This window comes from Euprymna scolopes, chromosome 37, assembly GCF_053919585.1.
Source record: "Euprymna scolopes isolate OS-2025 chromosome 37, ASM5391958v1, whole genome shotgun sequence".
NCBI lineage: Eukaryota > Metazoa > Mollusca > Cephalopoda > Sepiida > Sepiolidae > Euprymna > Euprymna scolopes.
In genome coordinates this window covers 7,098,803-7,110,549 of record NC_136518.1, presented here as the reverse complement: position 1 = coordinate 7,110,549, position 11,747 = coordinate 7,098,803, and the positions used below count along the sequence as shown (strand labels likewise).

The 11,747-nt window shown below is 33.9% G+C and overlaps 1 protein-coding gene across 1 annotated transcript in view; it reads left to right on the top strand.

Annotated features, from left to right (window-relative positions):
- Positions 1–11,502, top strand: part of LOC145261063 (LHFPL tetraspan subfamily member 2a protein-like) — a 70,863-nt gene extending 59,361 nt beyond the window's left edge. Inside the window, exons 3-4 of the mRNA XM_080119225.1 lie at positions 10,341–10,454; positions 11,255–11,502. Coding sequence (XP_079975351.1) covers positions 10,341–10,454; positions 11,255–11,397 — 257 coding nt within the window. The 3' untranslated portion in view covers positions 11,398–11,502. The remainder of the gene's footprint in view (positions 1–10,340; positions 10,455–11,254) is intronic.
- Positions 11,503–11,747: the final 245 nt, after the last annotated feature.

Here is an 11,747-nt window from a genome sequence, read left to right as displayed (position 1 = left end):
TATATATATATATATATAGTTATATATATATAATATATATATAGTTATATATATATAATGTATATATAGTTATATATCTATATAATATATATATATAGTTATATATATATATAATATATATATATAGTTATATATATATATAATATATATATATAGTTATATATATATATAATATATATATATATATATATATAAATATATTTACGAAGGGGTGCCTGCACATGAAATGTTTGTGGCAGGAGGTGCACAATCTACCCACCTCCTTCCTTTGTTAATGTATTGCTTCCCCACCAAAGCAAATTAGGTACAAGGCCGTCTTTAATATGGGGTAAAAACAAGTTCCTCTAAAAGTAGGCAAAAAGAGGGCACTGATTACCAAAAATAATAATTGTCCCAGTATAGACGGTTTACCCTTCATTGACTGGGACAAATTATCTTAAGTGCAGCATCTGCAGAACAGATACTACACTTTGATCCCAGCCCGAAGGCCGAAAATACCAGTGGCAAGTGAAGTGTATGTCCAGGACGACTAAAAACAAACGCCGAGATAAGCGGAGAGCACATACAGTGGCTAGAATTCCCAAATGGTCACCCATCTGGTACTAACCAGGCTCAACGTTGCTTAACTTCAGACGAGAACCGGTGTGTCAACGCGATTATGCTGTATATAATAAATTGTGCTCTCAACAGAAACATTCACTATTAAATTTCAATAACAAGAATCGGTGTGCCAATGCAATTGTGCGTGTGTGTGTGTGTGTATATATATATAGAGAGAGAGGAGGGGAAGGGGTGATCTTCCTTCTTTAGGGAGGGGGGGGGATTAATATCATTTTCATTAAACTAAATTTACCTTTCCAATGATACCAAATTTGTGGATCGAATTAATTCCAGGTGAAATAAATTCTCCTGTTATCACAGGACGCGTTGACCTTTCTGACCTTTCATCTTGACCCTTCTGACCTTCCATACCCTGAAATAGTTTGATCTCGACCTTCAGCTTTGGCATTTCTTTCATTCTTGAGAAATCGCTACTTAATAGAATCCCCATCGCATACAAAATTAGACTGACCTACTTAGAACCGAAAATTCTGAGATAACGTTTTTTTTTGTTTTTTTTCCTCTTGCTAAATCCTCAAAGACAGGCACGTTTAGTTTTGAAGGAACCGTGGGTCTTGGGTTGTGTTAGAGCGGAGGGGGGTAGGTAGTAATGGGGTCAGGAGATTACTGATTAAAATGATATAAACATCTGGTTGCAGGTTCAAATCACAGGCAGGCCTGCTCCTGTTTTATTTTATTTTATTTTATTTTTTTTCAATTTTTGGATTAATGAGAAACATCAGCAAAATGGCGTCTCTTAAATCTGCAAGGACCCCCCCCCCCATCGTAAAGAATAAAATAAATAAATATTTTTAACATTCTATATATCTGGATACTAGCAGTGAGACCCGGCGTTTCCCAGGATTGAATGATGATCAACAAATGTTTCACACTCCCATATTTTTATTGTCATCGAAATCGGTGAAATCAACCATTTTTCAATCTAATCGATTGGTTGCCTGCTCTAGTTGGAGACCTATCGTGGTACTACAGGAGGAAGCATCACATGCATCCCTGCAGTGACTAATTCCACAATACATTGTAGTCTACATTGCACTGTAGAGAACCTATTGTTGATTTTATACAATTATTTTATACTAGCAGGGGTACCCGGCGTTGCCCGATTGTTTGTTTCCGGGACGGGGGGGGGGAGTTTTAAAAAATGTTATGGTAGGTAAGTAGGAAGGATCAAACCCGGAGTCATGAGTAAAAGTAGGAAAATAAAGTGTAAAAAAAAACAAAAAAAAAAAACATCTGCAACGTTAACAGTTCGGCCACCAAGAAAAGTCCATTCCAGTTGTTTAGGAAAAAAAACAAACAAAAAAACAACTACGGTAGGTCGGCGCGAACGTGAAAATATAATGTGAATTGTCCAGCACGCTAACCACTACGCCACAAAGCACTGCAGCTTAGTTTAGTGATTTTAAATAACTTCACATGAAAGAACTACGAAGCCAAACTGGTGTTCTCTTCTCAACTGTTCCTTGTGAACGATCCCCAAACGGTGTTAAGTGGTGGCAAGGGGAGGAGGAATTTATTAGAGAGAAAATATTTTACCACTTCCATTGATCTTAACCGATTTTGGCCGTGACTTCTCAGCAGAAAAAGTATAGAAATCTAAGATTATCGAGGAATTTGAGAAATAATAAGCCTATAACAAACCTCAGATATTGTTCTGCCGTTTGTGCATATTATATTTGCATGAAATATCTTGATTTTTAAACCTATTAATGTCAAAATCAGACGGGAAAAAATGAGTTCATTTTATTTATATAGAGATAATGGCTTGAATTAAAGTTTCAAATGCAAAAGTCAAGTATCATGCTTCAATTGTGCTCTTAATAGAAACTTTCATTTCGAATGCGCCCCTGTCATATCCAAGAACCTACTGTTGATTTTATATGTCGGGCTTTTTGGCTTGTGTGGTAATAAAAATTTTCAAACGCACTTGTGATGTTGTGGCTGTGTAAGGCATTAACTTTGGTCAAAATCACCCTAACCCTTCTTTCATCGGATTATTTCGATTATTGATACTTATCGAAGACATTCTGATACAAAACCTATCTAAAAACACTGCCAGGTGCATAAAGTACTTTCATGTGAAATTTCATAAAAATCAACCCAGCCATTTTTGAGTCCATATAGGACGAACACACAGACACCCAGACAAAGTTCCTTTTATATTAGGTTGGTGCAAAAACAATATCGTTTTCTCACATATGTTACTTTTATATATGATTTCTGAATTAATTCATTGATATATATATATATATATATATATATATATATATATATATATATATATATATATATACAGCCATGTTATATATCATTTTGAAGTGCGTTTTTTTTGCTCTATCAAATCGTGTTATTCATTACTGTTCTCAATCTCTTCATTCATTTTTTTGTAAGCTTTTCTACAGCATGGACAAAATTCAACTCCGCAAGATTTTCTTGTTCCAGTTCAAACTAGGCCGAAAAGCTGCTGAGACAGCTCGTGATATCAATTATGCATTTAGCCCAGAAGCCATTAATGAATGCGTGGCACAACGGTGATTCAAGAAATTTCACAATGGTGACAAGAGTCTCTAAGATGAAGACAGTTGTAACTGGTCGACTGCAGTTGATAACAAACATTTGAAAGCTTTAATTGAAGCCGATCCTCGCAAAACCACATGAGAAGTTGCTGTTGAACTCGAGGTCAACCACGCAACAGTCGTTCGCCATTTAAAGCAAATGAGGAAGTCAAAAAAGTGGGATAAGTGAGTGCCGCATGAATTGAACAATAATCAAAAAAAAATATCATTTTGAGGTGTCTTCCATGCTCCTTCTGCGCAACAAAAACAACCCATTTCTCAACTGGATTGTGACGTGTGATAAGAAGTGGATCCTCTACAACAACCGGCGACATCCGGCAAAGTGGTTGGATGCCAGAGAAGCTCCACAACACTTCCCGAAGTCGAAATTGCACCAAAAACAGGTTATGGTGACTGTTTGATGGCCTGCGGCCGGTCTCATCCACCACAGCTTTTGGAATCTGGGCGAAACGATTACGGTGGAGAAGTACTGCCGATAAATTGACGAAATGCACCAGAAGCTCGAATGTGTCCAAGATTGGTCAATATGAAGGAACCAATTCTCCTCCATGACAACGCTTGCCCACATGTTGCTCAAAAGAGTCTGCAGAAACTGAACGAATTGGGCTATGAGACTCTGCCTCATCCGCCATATTCACCGGACCTCTCGCCCACCAATTATCATTTTCTCAAGCATCTCGACAACTTCCTGCACGAAAAATGCTTCAAAAGCCGAAATGATGCCGAATCGGCTTTCAATGATTTCATTGCTTCCAGAACTCCAGATTTCTATGCTAATGAGATAAATGAACTTATTTCTTGTTGGCAAAAATGTGCCGATTCTAATGGTTCTTATTTCAACTAAGAAAGTTTATTATGAAACAAGTTATAATTTTTTGAAGTTGAACATCAAAAAACATTATTTTTGCACCAATCTAATATGATAGATAGATAGATAGATAGATAGATAGACTATACTATATTATATTATAAACATCTTAAATTATTATATTATATTATAAACATCTATAAATAGACTATATTATATTATATTATATTATAAACATCTTAAATTATTATATTATATTATAAACATCTATAAATAGACTATATTATATTATATTATATTATAAACATCTTAAATTATTATATTATATTATAAACATCTATAAATAGACTATATTATATTGTATTATATTATAAACATCTTAAATGTTAAGTCTTTAAAAATAGTTCTATCAGTAAAACGATTAAGTTGAAAAATTAGTAAATTGTGAAAAAAGTTTTTCTTTGATATCACTAGAGCACAGGATAGTATGATTGCAAGAGTTTCGAATGGATGGAGTAAGTTCAATACAATTCTATCATTACTAACCAGCTGAGAGTTACCACTGTCAACCAAGGGAAAAGTCAATTAGGTGTGTATACAATGCGATAATATGGGTTGAAGACATGCGTTGCATGGAAAGAGAATGATACAATAGATGTGTAATGCGAGCGTTCAAGAGAGGCTTAGATCTGATGACCTCAGAGGAAGATTAAATCTAGACAGTATAGGGAGATGTGTGTAGAACAGGAGACTTTGAGGGTATAGTCACATTGAAAAGATAAATGAAAGGTTTGGGGTTAACTTGAAAACGACCATGTCGTAGTCAGCTGGAAAGAGCCCCACACTATAGAGTTACACAGGCGGGCAGTTTTAGGAAAGAAACTTTGTTCATGGAATTTGTGTTGAGTTTTGGACACAGATAGAGAGTAGGGAAAAGTGGATGTAGCTGGATGAGTGTTTGTTGTGAATATTTTGTAGTGGGTAGTGGATCTTAGATTGAAGCTCAGTCGAGCACTTGCATGAAAGTAGCGATAGAGCAGAAATAGACTCGTCTAGGGTACATATGCTTTAAATTTTTTTCTAAATATTTGTAGTTTTTGAGGGGCAGGGGGTCTGACCCTTTATCTTCTGGTAGGGGTGGGGGAGTATACTTAAAGATTTAGGATCACTTCCATTGTCTTCCCTGGAAAATTTCACATACAGTTTCAGTTTCTATGCAAATTATCTGACAGTCCTTTCTATAGGGGACACACACGCTGGCGAGGCAAGGGCTGGGGAGATCCAGACAGTTGCACTTAAGGGAACAGCAAGGATACTAAAAAGAGCTCTCGATTGGTTTCAATAAAAAGCAGGGGAATGTTGGCAGCTGGTTTGGCTGCCCCATACCCAACGTTACAATCTTCAAAGAAAGAAAAATTTTTTAAATAAATAAATGAGGAAGGTGGGGGGTCTGATTGTCAAATATGTTCCAACGTTTAGTTACAAGAATCCAGATCCCACATTCTGCTCTGTGCAAAGATTTACTTTTATTTATTTAGTAAGTCACGCACACGCGCCAAAGATCGTTTGCAAGCGACCTCCCATTCACACCGCCATCTTGAAATCTCAAAATTGCAATTCGTATTTTCAGGCCAAGCATCATTTTTGTCCTAAACATATTGTTGAAATTATCAATGCTGTCGGTCTGCTAAGAGTTATCCCCCTTGCACTATATTCTGTAATTTTCTTATTTTTCTATGAGATTTGGAGTTGTCGACTCTTAGTTCTTTTTTCGCTGTTGTTGGAAGCAACCTATGCGTACATCAGTTTTATAATATAAACTAGCCTGGGTGCCCGGCGTTGCCCGGGTGTTTGGGGGTGTGTGTTGAGCAAAAAACAAAAAGTGGTAGGAGGCAGGCAGGCTCGAACCCGTACCGCGAAGGAGGAAAAGAATGTGAAAAAAAAAAATGTGACGTTTTTGCCATGTCCATCGCCAAACCGGAAGTGGCGAAGGCTTAAATTAAGGCTAGTCAATTGAAAAGAGGGGATGACTTTCGAAAATATCGGCGAAAAAAGCGATCCCTCCTTGTAGAAAAGTGTCTGGTTAAGGATGAAGGAATTAATGATTTTAGCCAATTTTTTTTTATATTTGTCGTCTGAAGGGTTGAGCTTCAAAATGATACCAATCTCATGAAAATCTGTTGCCTCTGTCGAAATTTTTAGGCAGACATACATACATACATACATACATACATAAATGCATGCATACATACATGCATGCATGCATACATACATACATACATACATACATACATACATACATACATGCATACATTTAAACAGGCAAGTGAGATTTATATTATAGATGGTATTTATTTGCTTTCCCACAAAAGCAAAATGTGACACAAGGTTGTTTTTAATGTGGGGGAAAATCAGCTCCCCAGAAAGGGGTACTCTGGAAGTCGACAAAAAAAGAATTGCCTTAGTATTTATGGGCCTTCCCCACATTAACTAAATACAAATTAACTTAAGTGCAGCGTCAAAACAGATAGCACACTTTGATCCTAGCCCAAAGACTAGATCCTACTTTTTAAAGCCAATCACCTCATATGTCGTTAAGGAAAAATGTTATTGAATTCATATTTCCAGGCCAATCAGTATGATAATGTGCACAGCCAATTTTTTATAAGAATATAAATAATTATCCTAACTATAGAATTATATGTGATAATTTTATTCAGCAATAAATGACCCATGGATGGTTGATATGCCATTAAACAAATCAATTAAAAGCACAAACTTAAACTCCACTTTGATTAAAATGAAATTTACTTATCCATGTACAGTAGCTGATGTAATTTTAGAAAATAGGTGATTATGGGAGTCTATCTCCATTTTTTTTTTTAGTAATAAATACATGAGCAGAGTTTTTTTCCTAGAACTGTCCGTCTGTGAAACAATACCGCGGGTTTGCTTTCCGGATGACTATAACATGGTCATCTTCAAATCCAATGTAAATTCCTGTTGAGCCATCCTCTTAGATAATCTGCCCTTAAGTTTCATCACGGCTTTGTAGTTTCATGATCTACCTAACGCTTAACCTTTATCCTAGAGTAGCTTTTGAGCCTTGATATGTGGTGGCCTTCCAAGTAAAAAAAAAATGTTACTTGTTTAGTTTAATGAACATTAAAAATGAAAAGATTGAAAAAAAAAAATTATATTGGACGTAGTTGTTATGAAATAAAGTTTTCATATAAAAAAAAAAAATTCACTTAATTTGATCAAATAGTTTTTGTTTTTACAGAGGAAAATAAAATTTTAATGAGATCTATCGTGTTGCGGACATCTTGCCTATCTCGCAGGCGAGGAAGGAGGTGCCATTAAATGCAAAATTGATTAACAAAGAACAAAATGAAAAAGGGATTAAAAAAAGGACAGAGAAATTCTGTAAAATAAGTGAAAAAAAACTCAAATATTTATCTACGTACTTTTTCTGCCCATGTTTCGAAATAATCTCGTCAAATTTTGACAAACTTTAACCAATGATTGGAGTTATCTCCCCCCTGCGCCCTCTTCTCGTCTGTGAAATACGCAAGATGGCCGCAACACGATAGATCTCATTAACATTTGATTTACTTTTGTAAAAAAAAAAAAAAAAACTACTTGTTCAAATTAAGTGATTTTTTTTTTATATATGAAAAATTTATTCCATAACGAGTACATACAATATAATTTTTGGTCCCCCCAACAAAAGGAGGTGGACCTATAAATTCACCTTTGTCCGTTCGTCTGTCCACACTTTTCTCAATAACTACGCCCAGGAAGTTTTTAAAATTTTGCGCAAACATTAAACATTATATGAGTAAAAAAGTAACAGAACAGATTTTCCGCAAAGACTCTGGTTGCTCCCCGTAGGGGTGCCTTTCAGGTTAAAAATGGCTAAAAATTGACACTTTTGTGTTTATCAAAAAATTGATGCCTTTGATTTTTATAAAACTTTCTGAAAAATTGTAACTAACTGATTTCTTTGTAATTTTGTTTGTCTATACTTCGCGATAATTATTGGTTGTGCCCCAGGGGCTCTTTTAAGGCTAATAAAAACACTCCATTTTTGGGATTACTTTACCATATTTGTCCAAAAATTTTCTGTGTATGTCTATTTAGCAGTTTTGCATGGTGCTGAACTCAAATTTGAATACGTTAAAGCGTTGGGGACTTTTTGGGCTAAATTGGAGAAATGGGGGGGGGCAAATGATGGAGTTAGTCGTTTTTTGGGGTTTTTTTTTGCATGGTGCAGAACTCAAATTTACATATGTTACGACGGCCTAAAACTGAACTGTTTGTTCATTTTCACCAGGATTTGATGTTTCCCGGGGACTTTTGGGGCTAAATTGGGGGGGGGGGGGCAAATGCTGAACTTAATCATTTTTTTTATGCCTCGTTTACTGTGCGCTCACGGGGGACTATGCATGCTTCGCTTGTTTTTCAATATTTTCATTTTTTAATGTCTTTATTAAACTAAACAAGTAACAAAAATAAAATGAAATTGAAAAACAATAATGTTATTTGGCATGGACTAGACATAAACCTCATAATATTGGAGACAATTTGATCTGAATAAAATACAAGTTCCCTTATGTGAACTTAATGATCGCACTATAATAAAGCAATACAAGGCGAGTTCATTGATTGAGATTGTCGGACTGACTTCCTCATCTTGGTTGTTATTGTCACAACGTTTCGGCCGTTTTGCCCTCCGGCCTTCGTCAGGTGAACCATTTGTTAGGAGTCTCGAACCCAACTCTTTATTATTATTACGGGGGTACCGTGTTCGGACTCCAGCTAGGCTTTGGGACATAGTTGCTGATTCTCTGTTTTCAATGTTACTTTTTCACTGCCTTCGTTCAGGATTGAACTCAGCACCTTTGGGTAACTGTAAACTCGAGTGGTCCTAGACGTTGTATCAAAGTTTACAGTTACCCAAAGGTGCTGAGTTCAATCCTGAACGAAGGCAGTGAAAAAGTAACATTGAAAACAGAGAATCAGCAACTATGTCCCAAAGCCTAGCTGGAGTCCGAACACGGTACTCCCGTAATAATAATAAAGGGTTGGGTTCGAGACTCCTAACAAACGGTTCACCTGACGAAGGCCGGAGGGCAAAACGGCCGAAACGTTGTGACAATAACAACCAAGATGAGGAAGTCAGTCCGACAATCTCAATCAATGAAAACACCTCATCTCAAAAATACAGACAATTAACAAGGCGAGTTCTTGGTATAATTCAATTATCAGGGCTTTACGTTGCGAGTGAAACAGTCACATTTGTGAGTGATTTTTCAAAATGGCGACTAGAAATAATGAAACGCTTATCTTTTGGCGATTGTGTTTCTTTCACCAACAATCTTTCAAAACTCATTACTGAATGAAAAATATCTTTTCAATTTTTTTTTTTTAATAAAACGAACAAAGTTAAATTATTTAAAGAAATAAAAAGTTTAATAGAACAATATAATCTTTTTTTTTTTTAATGAAGGCTGTTTAAAAAATATCTGAAGAAATTAGAATGTTTATACCCTCAAGTATTAACATAAAATTTGTTGGATTTTTAAAATTACACTTATTTATAAAAAATACAGAAAAAACTTTATGATGCACATACTAGTCACAGAACTAAGATGTCATATTCTTAAAATCATGTAGGTTTGGCTAGTAACTTTTCTATTTGGTTAGTAAATGAAAATATTTGTTGTCAAAGGTCAACTAAAAATAAATTTATCCGGAGAGCCCTGATCGTTTATTTTATTTTTATTTATTTTATTTCTTATTTTTTATTTTATTTATTTATTATTCTCATTTTCATTTTTTATTTTATTTATTTTTATTTTTTATTATTATTTTATTTTATTTTTATTTTGTTTATTTTTGTTTTATTTATTTTTATTTTTATTTTTTATTTTGTTTTTATTTTTGATTTATATTTTTTATTTATTAATGTATTTTATTTTTATTTTTAATCTTATTTTTATTTTTATTTTATTTATTTTTATATTTTATTATATTTTATTTATTTTTATTTTATTTTTGATTTATTTTTTTTATTTCATATTTTATTTTATTTATTTATTTTGTATTTTATTTTATTCATCTATTTTATATTTTATTTTATTTATTTATTTATCTTATATTTTATTTATTTTGTTTTATTTTATTTATTTATTTATTTTATATTTTATTTATCTATTTTATATTTTATTTTATTTGTTTGATTTGATTTTCATTTATTTTACTTTTTTATTCATTTATTATTATTTTTTATTTTTATTTTATTTTATTTTTTTATTTTTTTGTTTTTTCAGGGCTTTTTTGCTTGATCGGCTTGATTCTTTACCCAGCCGGTTGGGGAACAGAAAGGGTGCAGAAAATTTGTGGAGAATATGCCAGTCCCTACAGCATTGACAACTGCAGCTTAGGTAAGTGTTGCATGCAAGTAACCATTTTTAGAGAGAGATGGGGGGGGAGAAAAGAAAGAAAGAGAAAGAAAGAGAGGCGCATGAACTAATGAAAAATAATATCTCCAGTTTGTTATAGTCAAGATTGTCTGCTCTTTTTCACTTCCGGTTTCTGCTATCCATTAGGCTGATTAATTAGACATAGTCAAGCATTCAAAAAAAAAAAAAAAAAAAAAACGTTCTTAACATGGAGAAGGAGAGAGAGGATTTCATGTTGTCTAAGATGGAGATAATCATTAAGCAGATGGGATTATATCTTGCTTGTTACTGTCGTCCCACCTGCAGAGCCGAAACTGGAAATTAAAAAGACAACCTTCACTATAACTTTCTTTTAATCAGTTATAATCAATTTCAAATTTAAAACCAAAAGAACTTTCACAGTTTTTATAAGGAACTAGCAAGGTTACCCAACATTGCCTGGTAAACATGCAGCACATTTCTTTTAAAACTTCTGCACTTCTACCTTCTATTTATCTTTTTTCTCTCAGAATGCAATAAAACTTCAGCCGACTTTCCAATAAATGTTCTTACAATTATATATCGATACATTTTTATACAATAAATGTTTTGGTTTTCAAATATTTGTCCGTTTGGGAAAAAAAATCTTTGTTATTTATTTTCCTTGTTATTTGATCAAGGAGAAATTGGAGTTATCGCTCCCTAACAATGGTGTCGTCCGTGTAATGCAGAATGCTGAAATCTCTATTAGTAATAGATTGTATTGTGAATTCCTTCTTTTTTCTCTCTCTCTGTCTTTTCAGGCTGGTCGTTCTACCTCAACATTGTCAGCGTCTGCCTGATATTCGTTTCTTCGGTTTTGTCAGTCCAAGCGGATGCTGCCACAACAAGCCAGAAAGTAGAAGAGGAAATCCTCACAGGGAAAAATCTTATTTGCGTTGTGTAGGCAGAATTTTTTTTTTACAAATTTCTTCAGAAATCATCTTAAGATTAAAAAATAAAAATATGAAAAAAAAAAGAAAAAAATGTTGAAATTTCGCTGTCGTTAAAACAAACATAAAAGTTAAAGTCGCACGTAAAATTGAATTTTATCGTTTAACCAGAAACATTTGGTGAACGTCTTTTCCGCCTTCTCAAGCAAAAACACAACAACAAAAAAATCAAAATGGCTGCTGATTTTGTTGAAATTCTGATCGGATATTTTTTTTTAATTTCGAGAAACAAAGACGTTTGTATTATTTGGATTAATCAAACTAATGTTCCCATCTTGAGTGTTATTTATACAACGTTTCGGTC